Raw genomic sequence first — 24,827 nt, 5'->3', positions numbered from 1 at the left:
GCGTTCTTCGGCGGTCTTGTGTCCTGGTGGTCTTGCTCTCCGGCATCAATAACCGTCAAAGTCCGGTTCCAATACTCAAGAACACAGAATGCATGAAAGTACCTGGATGTGTTCTCGATATCAAGGATGAATCTTATGCAGTCTTGCGCACATACAGAATCCGTGAAGTCCCAGAAGTCACTGCGGGGCATCCATCCAAGTTCGTTCTTCCGAGGCTGCCTCGCAAGACCGGTCTCCACGAGAACACAAGTCTGTTCTTTGTGTTCTTGGATTTGAGAGATGGCCTCTGTTCTCCCAACGATTGTCTTGTCTTGTGGATGTGTATAAGTTGTTCTCCCTGGTATTTGTATTTATTATAAATATATATTTGTGTTTGGAACACTCTGACGTGATGTTGGAATCCAGACATAAGAAAAATCTCAGTCTATGCACAAGTTTTCCATTTTATGATGTCACTTAAAGGACACAGTTTTTTTCAGTTTTACTTTATAAGACTTCTGTGAGTTAAAATGCATAACCCAAAGCAATGTCCAACAAATGGCGAAGGGAGGACACTTCAAAGAACACAAAAAAGTTTATATGAACCGTTATGGATATGACAATTCACAGTTTTTAAACAGTGCTTTAAAAACTTCACATGGGTATTTAAACGACCTATTAATGACATCTAACCCATCAATATGGTAAAAAACTTTGGTAAAAAAACTTCATTCATTTTAAGGTTGCTATTTACGTGTCCATTTGCAAACAAAGCTCACTCACGCTCTGTTCCTTTAGACAACCCTGAAACAGGCCACTGAGGTGCTCACACTGCCTTCGTCTGTGTAAAATAACTGTCTGAGTGCGTTTTCGTTACGTTTCTAATGATCCAGTAAATTTGAGCCTGGATTCTGATGCCTGACTGGACACGCACATCGACCGGCTGGATATGGATAGGTTAACACACAAAGCCAGTAAATTCCCTCTACGAAACAGGATACTAGTCAGTTAGCATGAGGCAGATGACACAAACAAAGTCCCCTGATGATTCACAACAATTGTCCCGTAGCAAACAGTCAACGTTGAGCTATGTCTGGAACAGCAGACTGGAATATGCAAGGCGTCTCGTTCAATCTCTTGTTCAGGGTTCGATCAGTTGAAATCAATGGCACTTCACTGTCGAGAGCCGCAGAGTAATAAATTAACTGCTTATAATTATCAGATGACACATGCTAAAGAGAGTGAGCCTGAAGTGAGGGAGACCGACTTAATGTAAATAGATCAAAGGAGAGAGGAGGTTGAAGGAGATAAGGACTGAAACTGTGTCAGCACAGACCAGGATTTATTCTGCACACAGTTGAGCGGCAAGTAAATTTAGACCGGCGTTAAAACCGCTGACACTTTCTCTCGGCTCCTTATCATGGTGTAAACAGCGACGGTCACACTCGTGTCTGCATGGTGCAATAATGACCTCTATCTGCTCAGTATCACACGTCTGGGGCTGATCCAGATGTTCTGGCAAGACGAGATGGGGAAGTAACCAAATGCGGTGAAAGTTTACTCTGTGGTGAAAGCTTTACTTACACTAATTTTGGAACTGACACTGCCATTTCCTTGAATTTATAGGAAGAGTTAATCCAAACAGGAAACTCATACCATCGTGTCAAACCCATCTGCCTAAACTGAAGAGAACAAAAATGACACAAAAATATTTGTCTGTGGCCATATAGTCATGATGTGACGATGGTTAGTGGCCAACCTACCAGGTTTGATATTTCTGGGTTAACGATTTATTTAAAGCATTGCGTTTTGGTGAGGGCTCTCGGCAGACAGTTAGAGAGCCAGATGAGGTTACTCTGGGTCCCTAAGTGTTCTAAAAATGGCCATCCTGCCACAAGCCTCTCATCTGAAAGCACTGGTTCAACTGTCTACTGCCTGATTCTGTTCCTTCTAGTCCCGTTCTCTTGTCTGCTTGTATCCGACTTCATTTAACCTGCAATTACTGAGGCTGAAGCAGAGACAAGCAGAAACACAGTGATTTAAGAGAGGAAGCAAGAAAATCTACTTGCTGAAAGATCAACTTACATCAGCAAAAATGTACATGCTAGTCCAAAGTGCATCATGTGATGGTTATGCAGTTTTAGTCTAGATGAAGTCAAAATCTTCAACAGCTTAACTTGGCTTCGGTCAGCATGCGTGGCATTTCTGGTCATATGAAGATAATGATCATGGCATGTGAATGAATTTGGAAGTAGATCTGCTTACACAAACTCCATTGCAGAGCAAGTATAAAGGCTTACTCTGAGCAATTCCATGAAAATGTCACGGTTTTACATTTTTACCACATTGATATCTCAGACGTCATTCTTTGGTGGTTTAAATACTCAAGAGAGAATGTTTTTAAAGCATTTTTAATGATTTTCCATGGTTAGGTAAGTACAGCTTTTAGATTCGTTATGTCCATAACAGAGAAATGTCACATTGATAACATTGTTTCTTTCTCATAAATGCACACATGAATATTACAATAAAATATTTGATGTTCTGTGAAGAATCATTACTTCTTCAGTTGTTGGTTATTATTGCTTGAGGTTTGTTTAATTCACAGAATTCCTAAAAAGTATGTTCTCACCATTTCTTCATTTTAGATGGAAAATAGAAATAGAACATTTTCTAATATCTTTAATCTGTCGTCAGGGGTTAGGCAGAATAAACACCGATAGATTAGTATATATTTTCTTGAGAATCATTCTCTAAGAATTAATGTTTCAACTTTTGTCTGCAAATGTCACGCTCATAACACTGGAATCGCTGCAGTGCTAACACACTTTCTAGCTGTTTTCTAATGGTGGGTGATCATTAAAGCTCTCCCACATAACCAAAAATAGTATTCTAAGAATGTTTTGCTAATATTCCTGCCAAGTTCTCAAAACATTACTTCTGAATGTATTTAAACTGACACTTTAACAACAAAATTTATGAGAGATGCTCTGATATAAAATTTGTCCACCGATACCCATAGTCGAATATTCATAGCGATATCTGCCGCTGCCGATACCCACACAGATTCTAAAGATTAATGTTATATTTTCTACATACAGCGCACAAATGTATAGCATTATCTTGTCTTCTTTTGATTGATAGGACCCTGACACTGACCATCGGTTGTTTTCCGGTGTTCCTGATAATATGACAAAATGAAATGATTTGCATCTGAAGTTGAAGCAAATTTTTATTAATTTGTTCTGATAGTTTGATGGACCGTTACCACATGTACCAAATAATGGCAACTGTAACTTCCCTAATTAAACAGTTGCACAACAAGAAATATCTGCAGTAAGAAATCTGCATTTGGCACACTACTTCGCTATACCGATCATATGAGATTGTATGGAACCAGCTCATAAATCTTCACATATATGACCTATTTTCACCATGATAGAGACAAACAGAGAAGAGAGCGAGATATATCTACCTGGTGAATGAGGAGGGGGAGCACACATTAGCACAACTCCCTGGCCCTCCCGCACAGAAACAGCTCCTCTCGTCCGTCCGCTAAAGGCTTCGAGATCTGTGAAGATACACACACACAACACACAAACAGAGGTGGTCTTAGCAAGTGACAGAGTGACACACGGATGCACAGAGGCAGCTGTTAACCTGTAGATGAAGGGTCAGAGATTGCATATGAGCGTCTGAAAGCTGGATAAGAGCTCGCGGCTCAGCCAGATTTAGTGCCCGTCATCGGAGGTGTGACCCTCGCTTCGGTGTGCTCACACCCAAAACCTGCCACTTAAATCTCGCTTACTGTTTCCCTCCAGACACAACGGCCAAGTGGTAATTAAAACAGCTAACCTTGCTGGAAGCTTTCAATCTTATGAGTACCGGAGAGAGGTAGAAAATCATTTTATTTCACAAAGAGCATAAAAATTGCGAGCGATCGTTGCGGTTTTGAGCTATGATGGGAACAGAATGGGGATGATAATGTTATCTGAATACTGTAGAGACAATAAGGGTAAACAATCCACATCAACTGCTACACATAAATGAACAAGGGATAGTTTCAGTTCAGGAATGATGGGATTGGTAGTAGACGACAGGTGGAATCACTACAGTTCATGTGTTGTGTTGAGACAAATTGCATTTGCATAAATCACTATAATGAATTACTGAGACCAACGCCATACCATTGGCTGACTGCCCTTCACAGTGAGAACTGGATTGGAATGTCATATTACCAAGGCAACACAAATGTTATTCTGCTTTGTGTCATTAAGATTAACATTATCATCCTGAGAAAAAGTTTAACAGGTTTAAAGGGATAGTTCACCAAAAAAAAAGATTTCATTATTTACACACCATCTTGTATATCTAATGCACAGAAGAAGATGTTTTGAAAATGTTGAGAACCGTTGGTCCACTGGTTTATGTCAATACAACAGAAGTCAATGGGGACCAACAGTTGTGGTTACCAACCTTCTTCAAAATATCATCTTTTGTGTTTTGCAGAAGAAATAAAGTCACACAGGTTTAAAATAACAAGAGGGTGAGTAAATGATGACAGAATTTTTTATTTGTAGGTGAGCTATTCCGTTTTTGTCTCAGGAGAATATATTTCATAATATCAACATTGTCTCAGATGCACCTCATAAAAACAGATGAAGTTTTTGAACAGTTGTTCTCAGAGAGGGTAACGTGCCCCCTGAGACCTTCTGAAAATCTCCATGAAGCAATTTACAGGAGTTTCTAAAAAATCAAGTAATTTCATGGGATCTTCAATGTAGGAGCAACAATTGAGAGATTAAAAAGTCACTGGTCATTCTTCCTTTCTACTGCCCAATACTTTTGAGACCGAAGTGAGAAAAATCGTAAAAACAAGCCAATAAGCAGAGTATAGAAAACATAATAAAAAACAGACAAACAAGAAAACAATTTCCGCTTTGTTTGGGATTTACAGATCTTCAATTGCAATTTTTGAGTTGAATGTTTTAAAGGTCATTTCGGCTCGGTCTGAGCTTGCAGATACGAACTTGCACTTACTAAAGCTCTTGGTAACGGGGCAAATGGAAATGGAATGTTAGCCGCCTTTCTGAAGGTCAGCAAATCAATAAGCGTCCCAATTAAGCATCGCCGCGCTGACACACAAATATGAGGAATGGCACAAGCAGCGTTTGACTGGAAATGACACTTAATTTGCGACTTGCCTTTAAGGGACAAAGTAATAACAACAGTTTTGAGGCTCTCGAGAACAAAAAGCAGGCGATAAACAGCGTTGCTAATTGAAACTAGTTAGATGCCAGTGAAGAGAATAGTTCACCCAGAGGAAAAGAAATGATTGCTCAGATGTGTTTTTTGCAAGCTCGGGAGACAACATAAGCATTTGGATTTGCTGCCTTCAAGTTTGATGACATGGCTTGGAGGGTGGGGTTTTGGAAAAGGGAGGGGCTTCATTCAGCCGTTGTGTCAGGGAGTCAGCTTAGTGTGCCATTTTCACAACTGTCCCAATGTCAGAATCATTCTGCTGCGTTTTCCATAGAGCATTAATGTTCACAATGTTCCCACTCTAGAAACATTGTGAAGACTTTCAAAACGACAACAGTGGCAGATGTTATATGGTGATAGAATTGATACTGGCATAAAACTGGAATTGCACAAGCCGACTTTACACACATCTTGACGCGCAACAGAAGTTTGATTCAAATGGATTCAAGCACAAGTACACGCATTACTAGACGGGTAATCAATACAATCGTATGCAACTACACTGTTATGTCACTAGTTGTATAGTCATAAGTGTTTCAATGTGTGGTGAAAGAGAAGTCTTTCCAGAAAGTCATAGCCTACCGACAACATTGAGTGCTACAGTATACAGGACACATTTTATGGATTTAGAAGCTAAGACAAACATCACGTACAGGCTCAAGTCGAATCAGAAAGGGTTCAATTTGATTTTGTGTTTTGCTTTAAGCAAACGTCTTTTTCTTGCTTTATTAAGGGAAGTGGTTAATCTAAGTGATAAGAATAGCTGCTTATTTATGAATGTGTTTTTTTATTTAATTGACTTTACTTTGTGAAGGAGGCTGTGACATGTGGTTAATTAATCTGTTTTCTCATTGTGTATGCAGACAGAAATCACAGCAGCTTGTGGGACAAGAGAAGAGATGTTTCATCTGTCCCAGTTGAGGGTGATGTTGATTAGCCCCTTTCAGACTGCAGTGAAGCTTTAATTTTACACCGAACCAATGTCAGATGCTGGGGACCAAATAAATAAATAAAAATAAAACAACACTGAGCGACGGTACCTGCATAACAAATACATCTATCCACCAAGGCATCCGGAGGAACATTTTCCTGGTCAGAGTTTTTTCATAACTCAAGAGGTTTAATGGACTTCTCTGTTGCGTTCCATTTAGATGTTTCTCCTAAAATTGCTTAAGATAATAGGAACAATTACACAATTGTTAAAAATACCTTTGGAAAATTGAGGTGTAGATTCTAATCTGGACAACAATTTTATGAGAAACGTGTGAGTTCTAATCTTCAATAACTTTGACGATTGTTTTCAAACTTGGCAAAGTTAGTAAACACAACATAAAACAACATTGCCCACCTAATTTTACCTAATGTGATGCTTTTGTTAATTAAACAGAATACCAAAAAAATTGTGAATTGTTTGGATCATAAAAATTTCCAGTTCCACAGAGAGCCACAGCTTAATGCCAGTTTGCGTTGCACTACTAATAAAGAGGCTTTTTTATTAGGATGGCTGAGGTTCACCCATGGCTCAGTCATGCCACATGAATGTCACATGTGCAAAAACACATCTAGACACATGTGGTAGTCTCATGCATATTTCCATGTGAAATGTGGTGATATGTTTTTCGCCTGTGGCGATATGTTGTCAACATGGGGTGACATGTTTATCACGTGTTTTGTTGTGAAAAATGTGAACATGTAAATTAAATACTCGAATGAGACTTATTTTTCTTATATATCACAGTTTGACACTACTGCCGTATTTTTAACTGTGTTGAAATGAGCCGTCATTAAATTACTATATTAACAAGTGAGAAGATTAAATGAAAGCTGCAACTACTGTAGCTTATGTATAAACAGCTACTGTACACTTACTGGTTATATTTTGACATGGAATGCAAAAGATGGAAATAAAAAAGGTCTTTTGAATAGCATACTCTAAACTTTAGATGACGTGATACTTTGAAACATGTTTTCTATCAAACAATTTCGATTACATGTTCCTTTCCATCTACAAACAAATGATACATTCTCAAAACAGGGGAAACACAGCACGTAGTTTTTCTTCACTGACGGGTTTAAAATATCTGGACCACTAACGCGGTTGTTTTTGACACATCAATGCAGCGTAAATCACTTCCTCTGAACAATGTCTGATCTTTGCTCCTGTCTGTTATAACATCTGACAGCTGAAAGATCGCAGTGCTTTATGTTTCCTGGAGAAACATATTATTTAAAAAGCAGAACCTTGACATCCGCCCTGACGTGATAAATATACATGTATAGCTTTTAAAAATAAAGCTCAGAATATAGAAGGTCAACAGAAAAATGAGAATGGGAAAGCAGTGGATTTGCAGGAAAAAAGATGAAAGTCCAGAGTTAAATGCTTTGAAAATGCTCCATCAAATATGATGATAGCCTACAAGTTCTTTATGGGACATAAAAATGTTTTAAAAGATGGTGAGAAGACCAATGACCCCAAAAAAGTCCAGACCATTACCAACATTTAGGAAATTTATGTTTTTAAATTATTAAACGTTTTTTAAATTTAACTGAAAAGCAAAACTCTTTGAACTCTCAGAAATCAAAGAACAGAAATCAAATCCCAAGCAAATAAATAAACAAATCAGTGTTCAAAACTATTGTATTATCTTACGCTGATTTACAAAAGCAAGCTTATAAAAATGATTTGCAATTTGCATAATTCGTTTTTTCTCCGGAAATTTGAGTTTTCAGCAGTTTCTCATTGCGTCATTACGTCACGTCTGTAAACACAAACATCCCACTCAACCACGCAAAGTAAAGAAGCCAAGCCATGTGAGGAAAATAACCAAAATATAACTGCAATCTTATGTTTCAAACATAGATGGCTATAAAGAGGCAAATCTTCAACATTGTAATTTTGTGTGCACAACATTCCATAGTGAAATAAATAAATACGGTAAACATTTAATTGAACTCCAAGTCCACATTTCAGAAAGACAAATTTTTAAAAGACAAAATCAAGTCCTGTCCAACCTGCATATAGCTGAATATCCTGTTTTAACGGCAATTGTAAATACATAATGTTCAAATTCAGATTACCGCTACAGTTGTCAAACCTGAAGCAAACATAAAAACATTCATCAACACAAATGTATTCTTTGATATCATTGTTAAGTTTTTGCATGGGATTTAATATTACAACACAAAACCACAAAATTCTCGCATATAATCACCAACATTTATCATTTCTTCCGGTGTCACAAAAAAATCATAGATTTGATTTTGTCTGAATTTGCTTGATTTTACTATTCAACCTGAATCGCTTGCATTTGTTCTTGTGGCCTCATGAAGAAATACAGTCTGCATTTCTGTTCGTTCTGAAAACAGTGAACTTTTGATTCTTCTTCTATGTTCTGCATAGTCGGAAGCTCCTGTGTCAATACAATCACCCTACAGAAAATTAGCTCACCACCCTTTCAATTATAATAGGTTAACACCCCCGACTAGAGAAAAGCTGTTAATCTGTCGCATTTCATGCGCTGCATGCATTCCCGAGTGCTCTGAAGAGCCTGTGTGCCTGACTTTCATTTCTTTTCAGAGTGAAATGTTTATTTGAAACTCAAGTAGATGCCCTGGACCAGTAATTTTAGCCTTTATACCTGCAAAGTGCACCTTTGTCAAAATCCACATATAATGCCCAGCAAACACAGCATCTGGTTTTCCCTCTTGTGCTGCATCTCTGCTTGTTGTTACTGACAGAAAATACAGCTGTGAATACATTCGGATTCGGTCTTTTGTTCACAAAACGAACGAAATCAAAACGAATGAATCAAAACTGCTGCGGATGATCTCTGGTAGAATTTGTTACTGAGGACAACGTTCATCATCACCTAAATTGTTACATGCTTTGCTTAACTAGCTCATAAAACTTCCTAAATTCTGTAAAAAGATTCATAACAAATACAGTACAACACTTGGATCAATCTATAGGGAGTAAAACAGAATTTACCAAAATAAACAATTCAGTTCTACTGACGATTGTTGACATCAATTAAGCATGGATTCTGACTTGTCCTCAGCTATCAGATGTTTTTGTTAGCGATCATCAGGGCATTGTATCAGAAGCATAAGGAGCCATCAACAGGCTGAAAGCGAAAATAACAAAGTTTCCTTTCTCCATGAAAAATATAAAAGATCCAGTGCGACCAGAAGAACGCCCCTGTGGGACGGAAAGAAAAAAATAAACTAAAAGATTGAGCGATCCGATAGTTTATATCTTATTTATGTGAAACGGTCGGTTGGCAGGCCGGAGCGCTAGAATGTGCCAAATGTCTGTTAGTGCTCCCCGGCTGCTCGGGGCTGAAAAGAAGGATGGGTGTGTGCTGTGTAATGTATGGCCTTAGGATGGTGATCTCCTCCAACAAACTGTCACAAGAGAGCAAGAATGGAGAGGCTCAGTATCCCATTGTAACGGTGCAGATTATTGATTTATTAGGCCCTGTCACCGTTGCCGCCTTGTTCTCCATTCAAGCTCCTTATCCCTGCCTTCCTTCAATTCACTCCAGACATATGAATTATAACTAATCAATGCTCTCCGCTGTCGTCTAAATGGGAAAATAGATTTTCTTTTGTTGTTCCTACACGGACGACGGGCGAGATGTGATAAATGATATATCTTCAGACAGCTAGGGTCGTGAAACATGAGAAGGGATGACATATAACGAGAATTTTTTTTTTCCATTTTATTTCTTTCTTCCCTTGCTAATGTAGAGCGCGCAGTAAATTGCAAGGTCCTGGTAAAATTCACATAATTTACGGAACTGTCAAAAATGGTGATGGCTATCGGTGAGCGAAGTGAAAAATGGAACCCTTTGATAGAAGGTACCATAGAAGAGATAAAAATCTGTCGACTTGGTTTGTTCCGTCAGTTCCAAGTACTCGTCTCGTATTTTCCTGACCCCTCATCTCGCATGGTAAATTGAAACCTTTGTACGGTAAATCGATGTTCATCTGTTCTCAACAATAAGGGAGGATGGGAAGTGATATAAAGATCTGCTAAAACTGATGCTTTTTATCTCGAAAAGTGAATGCCAGTCTAAGACAATACACTGCTTTTTAAGAAATACTTAAGGTATATTCACACATCAGACTGTCATTTGGTAAATTCAAATGTGTTCCCTAAGTAGACAGTATTTTTATCATTTTAGTATGTTTCCAATGAGGATGCTGTTCCACACAGTAGCAATCCCAGCAGGAACAGCAAAGAGCTTAGTTCACAATCCTACGTATAAATATACTTGATTCAATACTTAAAGGTCGATCCATTCAATGTTGGCGTCTTCATTGCCTATATGTAGACAGTACCACACACCACACTGGGTTTTGGGATTCATACTATACATTTTCACCCACATCATACTCAGAGAATGTTCTGATGCCCTGTTTTCTTTGGTCAAAAAGAGGAAAGTTCTCCACAAACAAAAATTACCACTGTACTTTATATATTCAAAGCTCTGTTCCCTCAGAGCCATGATACCTCATATTCTCCCACTTGTCTGTTGAGAGAGACCGGGATCTCAGAAGGGAGTTAGATCAGAGAAGTCCCCTCTTCCATGTATTCAAAGCCTGGCCTGGTAACTAGGTTGAACCACTGAGTTCTGCTTTCTATACCAAGAAAAAAAAAGCCCCACAGGGAATGGTTGCAGGGCACTATGCTCAAACTGTGAAAGGAATACAGACCAGAGATTCTCTCTCTTTTTCCCCCTCTTCCTTTTTATACATAAATACATTACTTGGTTTCCAATGAGATGTGGATACTCTTTGCACACCAACCAGTTTCCTTGGCAAGGGTTTTGAGGGGTCTGCCAACAAAAGAGTGCTGTGACCTCCATGGCCGGGCTCAAAGACTAGGCCCCTCTCAAACAACCGAGTTGACCGTCTTTGGGAAACTCAAGCCAGGCTCTCTCAATCAAATACAGCAAACAATGATATCGAAGATAAATGTTCCCCTACCGCTGGCTGGCCTCAAGAACTGTTTGCATTTCAGCAACCGAGTCCCCTACCAACAGGGAATCATTGCCTTTAATCATTTTAAAATTGCACAGCAGTAGCCGGTACCGAGTAAAAAGCTCTTGAGTCCACTTTAGATACAACTATTTCTTAATTAATACTTTCAATTGACCAAATATTTGTATCAAGCAAATTCTGGTCCTTTTTTAAGTTTCAAAAAGAAAAAATTGGGATCAAACCATGACACAGACCGATTGCCATCTACACCACACCTGCAACAGTTAATTCATTTTAATGTTACCTCTGGCTGAGAATAAATGGAGCACCATAACAGGCTCATGCCCCACGCCAAGAAGAGTGAAAGATCCTTGAGTGTCCAACAGGGTGATAAATGGTTGCCATTTGTTATGCAGAGGTCTGGGAAAAGCTCTGCATCCTAATGTCTGCTGCTGACAGCGTTTCTTTGTCTCTCCGACAGGCCTTCAGAACTGGCCACAATGTATGGACCAAGGTCAGAACCAGACGACGGAGAAGGTTGAGGGAATAAGACGGAACAGTGTGTTCATGCGTGTTGGCAGCTCACAAGGAGATTTAAAAGAAAAGACCGGACAACTTTCCAGAATCCTTTCTCGGTCCAGAGAGATCAAAGAACAAAACAAAGCAGAAAAGAATCTATTCAACAATTGTGGCGAGTGAACATGAACTCTACATGGAGGAGCACCTCTTGATATTGAATTTACTGTGAGGTGCAGAACAGGCTTGAAGTCCTGTGGTTCGAAATCAGAGCTAAGAAAAAACGCACCGCCTCTGAGAATGTTACACCATATGTATACAAGTCTAGGGCAAAACATCCTGGGCAGTGAATAGTCAAGTACTGTACATAATCCGTCGGGTACGCAAATAAGGCTACTATGGCCATCGCTCTTGGGGAAACAGTAAGCAAAGCTAACAATGTGTTTCCATTGAGCAATTGCGCCTCTAGCCCTGCGCAGCATGCTTTCTTGGCTTGAGATGATTTTTTTGGAAGGAGGCCAATGGAATGCTAGTGAAGAAAATATGCCTTTTTGCTCTGGTTTTGTGAGCCAAAGCGTTAAGGGCACTTCCCTAGCTAATGGAAACAACCCCAAGCCTACTTTTACGAATAGCAGCAAAGCATCATGGGATTGACTCAAATTTTATTCACCCTCATGACGAACCTGACTAAAGCTATATCAGACAAAGCAAGTGACTGGAAAGTAATCTTTAGATCAGTCCAGATTCATTTAGGCATCCAAAACAAAGGAAAATGTATCATTACAAAAACATTCAAGTACTCACAAGCAAACTGAAGGAGGGCTTCTCTACTCATGACGATACCAATACTGTTCTCTGCTCTGCACTGGTATCTCCCGTGATCGCTGGCCTCGCTCGTGTTGTGTATGATCAAGTTCCCATCAATCATACTGTATCGGAAATCTGCCTCTACATTCACATTTGTTCCATTGATCAGCCAGCTGTAATGAAAACAACACAATTAAGAAAAGAAAAGTTATCATGCTAATGTCAATGTACTAGTCATATTCTTATAACTATTAGACTTAAAAGTACTACTGTAGTACTACTTGGGTGGCCCACTTTTTGCTTTGTAAAGGCATACTTTTAAGTACACTAAATGTACTATAATGTGTAACTTTGAGTACACACTTAGCTTAAAACTACAGAACCAACAGCATTCTAGTGATTATCCTAGTACTGCATTACTCTTCAAGTGAATTTATAGGAACACTGATAGTTTACTAGTTATACCTGCAGATTTTAGTTGCAGAAAGTAGACTTGAAGTATTTCATTAGAAAGCTACTAGATGAACAGTCTGCATGAAAGTTTTCTTTAAGTGAATCTTACTACAGTGTATTAGTATTTATATATTTTTAGCTGTTTTTTTAGTATACTACTACAGTATGTTCCAATGTAGGTATCAGTTTTTATACGTTAAACATACATTTGAGTTCACTTTTAGTACTGAAAGTACAAATAGGCCATTTCTGTGTTATGTGAAATTTTAAGTATTTTAAGAAGCAAATAAAAATTAAACTGAAACTACACTTTTGTATGTTAAGTTAAACATTTTCAAGTATGAATTTGTTAGTTATGAATTGTATTAAAAAATTGTCTGTTTAAAAAAAAATGACCTTAGAAGTCACTAGCCAAAACGTGCCAAAAGAAATTTAAATAACTTTGCCACTTTGTAAAGTAGTTACAACTGACATGAGATGTGTTGGATATAGGTATCACATGATCACCACAAAAGAGTTTGGTTAGCACATACAGTGGGCTAAATCGCTTAGGCAAGCATATTGATCGTAATTACTGACCAGAAGTCAAACCACATTAGTGTCTAGCAGTCACACAATGGATCATTCAATGTCTGTAACACCTTTATTTATTTATGCTTATACAGGATAAGTGATTCCTCCAGGTGGAATCAAATCCATCGATCAATTCCTGTCTGTTTCCTAAAGGTTAAGACCTCTCTGAAATTCTAACACGTGCGTATAATCGTGCAATGCGGTTTGACAGATAAAACTATGATTCAAGCACAGCATATCAATTCCAATTAGTAATCCACACTGGAGACATCCAACATCTGTGTCAAATTATCATTACTCTAACAGAAATGCCACCCGGACAGGATAATAAGGATCCAAGGTAAAGCTCCAGAGAAATGAAATGTCATTTATTATCCATTTAATAAAATCGTATCCGCGTTAATGAGACGAGTAAACCGTACCTGTAGGTTGGAGCAGGATTTCCTCTGGCTTCACAATTCATTATCACTTTCTTATTGTCCATATCCAGGGAGAAGATTGCGTCATCAGGTTCCTGAATGAATATTGGGCCGAACTCCTCGCTCTCTGGGGACATAGGGAAGATGAAAGAGGAAATACATGATTTACCTTTAACATATATTAGAGATTATATCACATTTTTCAAGCCGATGACGTTTACTTAAAAAATTACGAAACCAAAATTTTAAGATTTTAAAAGGTCATGTGAATGACATAAGGCAGAAGGAATGGTATGCTGTGGTATAGTTATAAAAAATATTGGTTACTAACCAAAAGGTTACGTGTTCAAATCCTGTTTTGGTTAAAGCATCTGATAAATTACAAAGTTACTGATTTTAATATGACTTAAATATTTACATGTCATACCCAACGACGTGTTTAATAATCAAAGCAGAGCTCAGTTCTAGCGGCATCATTTCAGTTGGATCAACACAGAAGACAGTCCACATTACAAATTCAGTTAACTGTCTCATATTTTCAGCCACCAGGGTGAACCTGATAACAAACAGTATATCGGCAGAGTAACCGAGTCCTTTCAATTATACATCCTGAAGTGATCTGCCACATTGGCTCAAAATTGGAATTCTAAAATTGGTTTCATATAAGCATTACATTAAGCGGAAAGTTCACCAAAAAAATGAAAAGTCTCACTCTCTAATTGTTGAACACAAAGAAAGATATTTGGAAAAACAACATCATTGACTACCATAGAAAAAAATAGTAGTCAAAAGTGGCTGTTTGCTTTACAAAATTCTTCAAAATATCTTCTTTGTGTTAAACAGAAATATATATACTGTATTTGATTTTGTTTTCCTACTATAGTAGTCAATAATATCCAAGAAATGCCAGTTGCTTACATTCTTCCAAATTCCACTGGACAAATACATTTATACAGGTTTGTAACAAATTGAGGGTGACTAAATCATGACCAAATTTGGTCACACTTCAGTATAGGGGGCAATTCTCGCTATTAACAAACTATTAACTACAACCTTTTCACAAATTAACTCTAAATTTGTTTTATATTAGTAGTTTGTGGGGTACTTGTTTACTTGGTTCAGGTACTGGGTAGGATTAGGGATGTAGAGTATGATCATGCAGAAAATGTGCTTTATAAGTGCTATTAAACAGTGAATATGCCAATAATAGGCCTGCCAATAACAACTAGTTAATAGTGTGGATTGCCCCCTAAACTGAAGTTTTATTAGATTGTATTTGGATATGTATCAAGTCAAGAGCATACATATATAGTGGCATACAACTTTGGAAATCTTTGTCTTCCACCTTTATCTAAACATTTTATCAAAGATTTAAAATTTATTTTTATATTGGTGTAGTTTGTGGTCGGATTTCTGTAGCTCTGAGAAGACGTTATAAGGCAAAAAATGACAACAAACCCACAAAGCTTTTGAGTCAAGACCCAAGGAGAAGGAATGCTGTGGTCAAAAACCCAAAGAGGAACAACAAATATTAATAACTTATAAAACTGTTGTCAATATATGCTTTATTGATCTTTTAGCGTATTCCCAATGGAATTCAGTTCACCTTGATGACCAATATATATATATACATATAAACATTTTGCACCAACGAATATTGTACAAATATGCCCTCACTTTTGGCCCCTACTGTACCTTGGAGGACCACATGAATAAATTAATAAAACATAGTTGGTGCATAAACCATGCAGTACTAAAGTATATTGTATATTAAAGTACCATAATATGTTAACACCAATGTACATTCTAGTGCCATTCATGACGTCAGGACTGAATACTCTCTGCAATGCAACAGCGACTAGAAGATGCTGTTTTATTGTGCATGAGCAGATTTAGACAACAGAGAAAAAGAAGAGACCTGTGGGCGAAGAGTTCAAGCATAACCTAGTCATTTGTAGCGGCTTGGGAGTGAGCTATATAAGCTCCGGCTCTATTATTTATGCTGTGTGCTGCATGCATAATAAATCCCCTGTGCGGGCTGCAGCATTGTCCCTGTCTCAGGCTGTATCTCGCACAGGTGTCAACGTGCCGCCAGACAGACGCTTTAAAGAACCGAGGGACGTCTCCTGTACAACCTGCGTCGTTTCCAGGACAAAAAACACATTTCTTACACATCACAGCCTGCTGCCATATAGCCCACAGAAAAGTCTTACATTCTCAAGAGGGGATGATATCTGATTGCTGGCCAGAGAAAGAAATGAAAAACAGTGCAAGATGTATGTGATGTATGTCATTACCGGATTTATAAAGAAAACACAGTGCATTTAGACTGTATATACAATATTCTTTTGTATTGTATTGTTTTAAGTTGTATATTCTGAGGAATAATTGTAATTACAGTCATAATGTTTAATCTATCCATAGTAATAATTTATAAATCATGCATTCTGGTTTCTAACAAAAACATCACCAAAAATAAATCCCCAAACATATGTTGCTGTGCAGTTGCAGGGTGTACAAATGTGAAAAAAAACAATCATTATATCTCCACGATATCTATACATACAGATATTAAAGTGGCAGTCCATCAGTTATTTTGAGTAAAAATGAGCTAAAACCAATTACTGAGCAAGTACATGAAAGAACGGTGTTTAAAACTGTGTCACTACCCTTACGGGATTCACCACGGAAAGCTTGTAATAATGGTTTGTAATTTGCACTGTTGGGTCATCTTTCCTGGAGATCCTTATTTGGTGTCTTTCATCTATACGTCATTTCGTCACATCGTACACAGAATGAAGAGGATCCGGCTGCTAGCCAGCACGTGAATGCTTTGAGTGACAGGCGATTTGTAGCATGTACTCACAACTGTTGGGTAAGATTTTATACAACTTTTGGTATTAAATATGGCGGTGTTAAGTACTTATACTTTTAATCGACAAGCAGCATTGACATCTGGGGATTCAACAGTTGTGAAAAACAAGAAAGTACGAACTGATGGCAGTTCAGTGAATGTGATTGGACTCGCATTAATCTTGGCAAGGCATTTCAAGGTGGCGTGAATTCACTGTGATCTGAAAGGATTACAAAACGTATGAAGGCATGTCTTTATTTCTTCTGAACAAGTAAGACATTTAAATATTTCAATAGATAACACAAAAACCGTAGCTCCCTACTTGTGTTATTACAGACAGGTACAGTTTCCGATTGTTCTTTTTCTCTTTATGTTCATTATGATAAATGTAATTTAATGTAATTCTCTCGGGATTAGTATTATCTGGGGACCTCGTGTGATTCCTCCCCACATCTGTATTTAATGTGGCGCGAATAAGCATGGATAAGTGAAGCCTGTGATTTTACTCAAATTTACGGACTTCTTTCCCGGATATGATGGCAAGGCTTTGCATATAGTATATATATTTGTATGATGTACAATGATTTATGACCGAACTTGTCAGCATGTGAGACCCGTGTTGGGGGATCTTCTGTCCGGTTTGCATTACAGGAGTTTCCATGAGAAATAACAAAACTGAAGACTCCCAGCCAAAATGGCAGGTATGGAAATGACCCAGCACCTGAAATAATATCAAAACATTCAACACAGCCTCCTTTTGCACTATTTCAGTCTATTTATGTTCTTATTTGTTTTGTGTTATATCATCTACCATGTCACCTGTGTTTATGATACGCTACTGATGTACATTGACGATTCTCACCGGTGGACTGCGCAGTGCCGAATCACAACTCACGTAAAGAAAATACCTCCGCACATCACCTGCAGTAGCAAATACAAACGGAGGCCAATCCAAGCCGCTTTAAGTAGAAATATGTTTTCATGAACAGCAATTGCTGGATTATGACACAAAACGAAATTTTGAGAAATGCTCCTCATTTGACTCATGTGAGAATGAATTCATCATTCAGTCATTGAGTTTTCACTGTATCTGTTCTGACAACAGTCGAGTATCTTTATGTAAACCAGCACTCCATTCTAAACAGTTGGCCGACTGTGCGGCTTTGAGATTAAAGAGCTCTCCCCCGCACAAACACTCCCACTCACCCCATATGCTCTCTGGATTTCCAGCGTCTCTTCAGCACTTCCAGCCAGCAGTCAATCACTTCCACAGTGAATTATTTACAGATCTGTTTAGTTTGGACAGCCTCTGTGTAATTGGGGATTATTTTCCGACATTACAAAACATTTTTTTTTGCATGTCAATAGTGTGACATGTTTGTGTAACAAGATGAAATGAGGAAGTCATTTCTGAGGGGAACGCATCAAATCACAAACACTTTTCATTAACGTTTACTGTTGTTTTATGATGAAAAATGATGGTATTTTAGGCATTCCTCAAATGTAACCTTCACACAAACCATTTGACACGATGACTTAATAAACAAGAATGTGACTTTTAAACATATAGCCAATCTCCAACCTTAAAAATGTGCGTAGCTAATGTATTTAACCCATTAAATATTTGAATTTTTTATTTGTTTATTTATTTGAATATTCATCTATTTGCACAAGATTGCATTGTTGAGCCTTTGCAATGCCAGGGTCGGCAGAATTTTTTTTGAGTTGTTTTGGCTTAACAAAGTGCTCAGCAATGAAGAGGATGTGTCAGCGCTGATTTATTACTTTCTTCATTTTTATCTAAAAAGATTCCCCAATATTTGCTGCCAAAAATCCTCCTTTTCCCACACAGTGTTTTGGGCCACAAATTAGTCTGCCGACTCTGGCGTCTCAAGAGCTCACTGGGCGTCATCTTGTGCACATAGTGAATTATTTTCATTGAAAATGTCCAAACATGTCAACAAAGGTACATTGACTTCTATAAACATTTATGTTACTAATTTTGCATTATGTTCACTAAAATCGCACACTGTAAACAGTACGAATTGAATTTCAATAAATACTTTCCAATATACCGTTAAAACAGTACGTTCTATATAGTATGATTGGGAGTAGTTTGAATACATTTCAGACTTACTACATCCGCCATGTTTTATGGTCATTTGACCCGTATGCTCTTTGATCTATTACGCATACACATCAAATTGCACATAAATGCTGATAAAAACAAAATTTTGTCACGAGAAAATAATTTATCCACACTTACAATGCAAATGAAACATCCGCCTTAAAGTTTCCGCTATTTTTATTTCATTTACTTTTTAAATGTGACCGTTGCTCAGGTCCCGTGGCATCATGGGATTGAAAAGTGATCATCCGATGCACACTCTTAAATCTCTGTGGAATCAGTAGACCATCTTGGTATTTCTTGCCTACAGTTTCTTGCGAACAGAGGTTTCATATATACTATTCATGACTTATGACTTATTTTCACCTACTATATAGCGTGGAAGTACGTGATTTTGGAACGCAGGGGAATACCACTAACTTCTATTGTTTATATATGAAAGCGTCTGCCAAATGCCTAAATGTAATGTAATGTAAATGTAATACAATTTGTTACTAGTCCAGTGGTTGTTAATCCTGTTTCTGTTGATCCACATAACTGCCATTTTATGACTCTTCTTATTTTAACACAACTTATTTAAATCATCAGTTTGTTGAGAAAGAGATTAATGGTTGAGTGTGTCAGAAAACAGATAAATAGAAAATGTGCAGTGTAGGTCCCTAGACAAATTACAAATCACTGTCACATTGGTCTTTTACAGTATATCAATCTTTGTGACCTCACTGCTTTACCATCCTTTCATGATCTGTACGCATATACCCTACAGTACATGCAGCTGCATGTCTTTCCCTTTCCGTAATAATACAATGACCACATATCACAAAGGTTCAGACTTTCTTTTCTTAATGTTTTATTAAATTTGGTTAGATCTATTTGAAGAAAACTTGATGTTGTATGTCCTTTTGATTTTCAAAGTAATGCATGTTGCTTTGCAGAGGTTTAGATGTCTTCACAGGAAAGTGAAGAAAGACCAAACATTTCTTCAAAATATTGACATGGTATTCTTTGTTTAGTTTTCTTTTAGTAGCGTAATGTCACCTCCAGCTGAAATATAGGTCTATAACCGAGTTTTGGTAGCTGAAGCAGTATGATATATCAGCATTTAAGAATTATCAAGTGCCTAGAAAAAGCATTGCTTCCTTAGGAAGAAAGAATATAGTAATATGTGCTCTCCAGTGGGAAATAAAACTCTCTGGAATTATACATTAATCAGATATAGCAGATGGAGGACAGGGCTGTTGATCTCTCTCCTGAAATGTTCAGGGAAAAAACGGAGTAATGTTGTGGTGGGCTGAAGCATAGAACACTTCCTATACTACCAACTTTAACATTCTCAAAGAAACAGTTTACCCACAAATTACATTTCTGTCATTATTTATCCCCTGTCAGGTCACACCTTTATCAATAGATTACTGCTAATAAACACAAAGGATGAATTAAAGCAAGATTTTTAAGCTCTTCTCTTTATTTCAAGTGAATGGTGAACAGGGGCTGTTCAATTCCAAAAACACCATAAAAGTACTCTATATGATTTGTTCACATATTCACACTCAGTTTGTCACATTTTGTTGGGCTTCATCCATGCCCTGTAAAAAACTCTGATTTGTTGTTTATTTTAAACACATTCCACATATCTTAAAAGAGGTTTAATCACAGAATGGAAGGTTGAAATATAATTGTTTTTCACAGGGAAATATTTTTAAAGTGAAATCTGGCGTCACTTTATGACCCATATTTTACACACTCAAAAAAAATATTCATGTGGCTTATTCATTATCACAAAATAAACAGTTTTATCAACTTAATAAAATCTTTTGAAATCCTTAAACTGTATTTTTTTCATTGGGATGTATATCATTTTTATACATAAATTAAGCAGTACATTTTTCTGAAATGTACATATTTTATACCTTTCTTCACTAAGTGTATTTAATGAAAAATTAATTTAATTAACTAATTGTATATTCTGTATACATTTAATATTCATGGCGAATTCTAAAATAAATATTTTAATTACTTTTTTTTTCTTATATTTAAACACTTTAAACAGAATATTTCATTGGTTTCACAGCTTTAAAATGTAAAAAATGTTTGCCTAAATTGTTTCAGGTGAAATCCCCATCATTTTATTTTGAGTGAATTAAATATACACAAAGGTTATTGAGATTTAAGATTTACAATGTATTCAAATTTCTGTGAATAATATTTACATACATGGGATATGCTATCATTTTGGGTCACCATTCACTTTTATTTGATTTAAAAGAACATGGTGCTGCAATTCTATTCCCCAAAAGAAAGAAACTTTGACACAATATGAAGATAATGGATGAAATGATGAGTTTGCCAATATCAAATAAGCTTGTCGTTTAAAAACAAACACCGTATGAAGACTGAACATTTCACAGCCTTGTATCCCTTTCCCATAACTCAAAAGTGACAGAGCTTGACAGCGGAACTCTCTTATTTTTCTGTGATCCTGGAAATCGTTCTAGTTTAACATTCTCATTCTTACGCTTTGTTGGCCGAGTGACAGAGAGATGACCGACCATCAACAGAATCCTTTCAAACTTGACCAAAGCCCCAATAACAAGTGCCATTCCTTCAAGCGAGAAAAACCTCGCCCGAGGATTCCCTGCCTCGTAAATGCCTTTGAGAGTTTAATCAGGCGTTCGTTGCTTCACTATTAAACAGGGAGCGCTCACGGCAGTACACAATTTTACAGATAGGCTATGACATGTTTGAGTGCACATCATGGAACCTTTGTATAAGTTCACTGGTTGAGAAAGCAATTACGACAGAGTGCTGAGGTTTACTTTATTGTATTGTTCACCTCAGTTTGAGCAGGTACAGCCTGTACAGATATCACCTTAAACAAGGTCTCTCCACTGGCCCACACTGTAATTATAATGAGCACGATGAGCTGAGGTGTCTGAGGACAGCTAGACAACCAGGTCTTGATTGTTTATGTGAGGACAGTGACATTAGCTTGGCAGTTACAGAACTGAACTCTGCGGAGACAGCTGTGTACTCTGCAAAGAGCTAAATACAGATGCCTGGCTGAAGAGCGGTGTCGTATAGAAGTGCTGAAGTTTCACACTGTTTGAGTGTCAGTAAAGATAGCTGTATGGAATGACTTATGTTAAAGTTTACAGAAGGTAAAGTAACACTAGAATCGCAGCTGTATGCTGGGTTCAGACTACATGTTATAAGCCTAATTATGGCACGATCCATTTGGCGCGGTGATTCATGAACTACAATCATATAGTGTGCAGTGGTCAGGCGCTTGCTCCACCTTCTCAAAAAATCACATGCATTATTAAAAATTATTTTATTTCTTCATTTAGTGTATGGCTTTATTTTTTCTGCAGAACACAAAAGAAGATATTTTAAAAAACGTCGACAGCCAAACAACATTGAAGCTTAACTTCCATTGTATAGAAGCAAAACCTAATTTCTCAAAATATCATCATTTGTGTTTTACAGAAGAAAGTCAACTATCACTTTAAAGATGGTAAGCAATGACTGGGTGGGAAGTCACATATAGTTGGACATGTTTCTCCAAAAGAGTAAATAAATCACATGTGTTTTCTGAACCGGGCATTAGATTTAATGGGATAGTTCACCCAAATATGAAAATTGTCTTTCATTTTTTATTTACCTTCATGTCATTTCAAAGCTTTATGACTTTCTTTCTTCTTCAGAACACAAAAGAAGATTTTTCGAAGAATGTTGGCAACAAACTGACATTGCCGCCATTGACTTCTATTGTATGGACACAAATCAACAGAGACATTTCTAAAAACATCCGAACCACACGAGGGTATGTAAATAATTACAGGATTTCTTTGGTTAACTATACTGTTAATGGAGTGGTGTCTTTAATTTCTTTTAAATGTATTTGCAATTTGTGGTGAAGTGAAAGTCACCTAAAACAAAACTTTAGACAAACAAAACAAATCAAGTACAGTGTTTATACTATATAATGTTGAAAAATACATTTCAGTATTTTCACTGCACCTTTTCACAAGTCTAAACCTAAACGCAATCTCAACAACAACAAGAAACTCCATAATACACAGGTATATACAGTAAGTGACATTTTTATGATTCCCTTACAGTAGGTGAGAAAGAACAACCTGATAGATGTAGCAAGCGGGTAATTACTGTTGCTCACACACTTTTATGACTTTTTTACACTGTTAGAACAATCCCCTCTGCAACTCTTAATGAACCTGCTTTTGTATCTATTTTTATCACTGAGATCACAGCGAGCTGTTTAGCAACTGCAGGGGAGTTCTGTGTTTCAAACACTGCCAGCTGCGAGTTACTGTAGTGTATGCAGATATGCTGATGTATCTGTCTGTGTTTGTGTGTCTCTAGTGCTGCGCTGCTTGTCGGAGATACCGTGTAGTCTCAGTATGGGGCCGTGGTGAGTGTTTTATGATTTAGCAGCTTGATAATGTCAGAGGATTTAGACATCTGAGAAACACGCTGCGATACATCAGTCTCGCAATGAGCACAGCAGCCCCCCATTACGATTCTATGACAACCCGAGGACTGCGGGTTACGCAGCGAGGACAAATCACTGCGTCCTCGCGGTGAGGAGAAGCAGGCACCGGACATCGCATTCATGTGATGTCTCTGTTCCTGTGTAACCGCTGGAGTGTAGTGATCCGGTGGAGTCAACGCTGCTGAACACATCATCTGGAAAGAGACAGTTCTTGTGACCCTGTTTTGACCCAAAATGCTGTTCCTATTGAATCACGAACACCTTGTTGAACACTTTCCAGTTACAGGGTTCATCATGAAGTCGCGAGTCTTTTTTGGTGAATCTGATCTAATCAATGAGATGATTGTGGAAAGATGTGATCTTATGAGTCGGAAAAGCGAGTCAAAATTATTTGGATTATAAAAGCTTTCCAAACAGTGTATGGATCATGGTCAACAACCTTTATCATATCAGCAAGCCAAGCTCTACCTAGGTTAACTAAGATGGTCTATCAGGTACCAGTAGTCTAGCTGGTCAACCAAAGATACTATATATAGGTATTTCACTCTTAAATTAAAAAAATGTATTGTTTATTCCCAAACTATTCCAAACTTATATGAGTTTCTTTCATCTGCAGAGCACAAAAGAAGATATTTTGAAGAATGTTGGAAAACAAACAACATCGGCCCGCATTGACTTCCATTGTATTAACACAAAACCACTGAGACATAAATAGACTCTATCTAAATACAATTCTCTGCATCAGCCTACGGGACCACCCACAGTCTATTCACTAACCGCATGATACATATCGCAAAGAAAACCGAAAACAGCACTTTTAAAAACTTTGCACTTTGTACGATTGCCCGACAGCAACACAACTTCTAGGAACTGAGGATACAGAGACTCATCAGTCAACTGAGAAAAGAACTGTAGTGGGCTTATAGTGCCTGTGAGAAAGAACATTAAATCATTGAATTTGGCAAAGTTTGCCATGTCTGTGGCATCCAATCTCTGAAACATAATCAGTTTTGTATTGTTTTGTATTAAGCACTTACTGTAGTAACTAAATGAGACGTTCTTTGCGTAAGTCGAAATTCAGGCTCTGTAAGATTAACAAATGTCAAGATTTTCATCTTCTTTCTGCTTGATTTTTTAGCAGGGAACAAATGTCTTGTTCATGTCTTTTACTGGGTCAAACACACTTGACCCGGTCATAAAAAAAAAAAATCTTTCCAGCAGTCTAACAGAGCAATTTATTTTCGCAATTAATACAAATAGTTCCAAACAACATTACCACAAGACCTTGACACGTGACAGCAAGATAATAATAATGTGTTTTTGTAAGGTATAGCTGTC

The 24,827-nt window shown here is 37.5% G+C and overlaps 1 protein-coding gene across 5 annotated transcripts in view; it reads right to left on the bottom strand.

Annotated features, from left to right (window-relative positions):
• cntn5 (contactin 5) overlaps positions 1-24,827 on the bottom strand; it is a 209,376-nt gene that overhangs the window by 74,817 nt on the left and 109,732 nt on the right. For all 5 annotated transcript variants that reach the window (XM_056766423.1, XM_056766426.1, XM_056766425.1 and 2 more), the window contains exons 4-6: positions 13,998-14,121; positions 12,547-12,722; positions 3,455-3,550 (exon numbers count right to left, since the gene is read on the bottom strand). In XM_056766423.1, the coding sequence (XP_056622401.1) occupies positions 3,455-3,550; positions 12,547-12,722; positions 13,998-14,121 (396 nt within the window). The remainder of the gene's footprint in view (positions 1-3,454; positions 3,551-12,546; positions 12,723-13,997; positions 14,122-24,827) is intronic.

This window comes from Triplophysa dalaica, chromosome 14 (genome assembly GCF_015846415.1).
Source record: "Triplophysa dalaica isolate WHDGS20190420 chromosome 14, ASM1584641v1, whole genome shotgun sequence".
Classification (NCBI taxonomy): Eukaryota; Metazoa; Chordata; class Actinopteri; order Cypriniformes; family Nemacheilidae; genus Triplophysa; species Triplophysa dalaica.
Note: the sequence above shows the minus strand (reverse complement) of the source record. Positions and strands in the feature narration are given on the sequence as shown.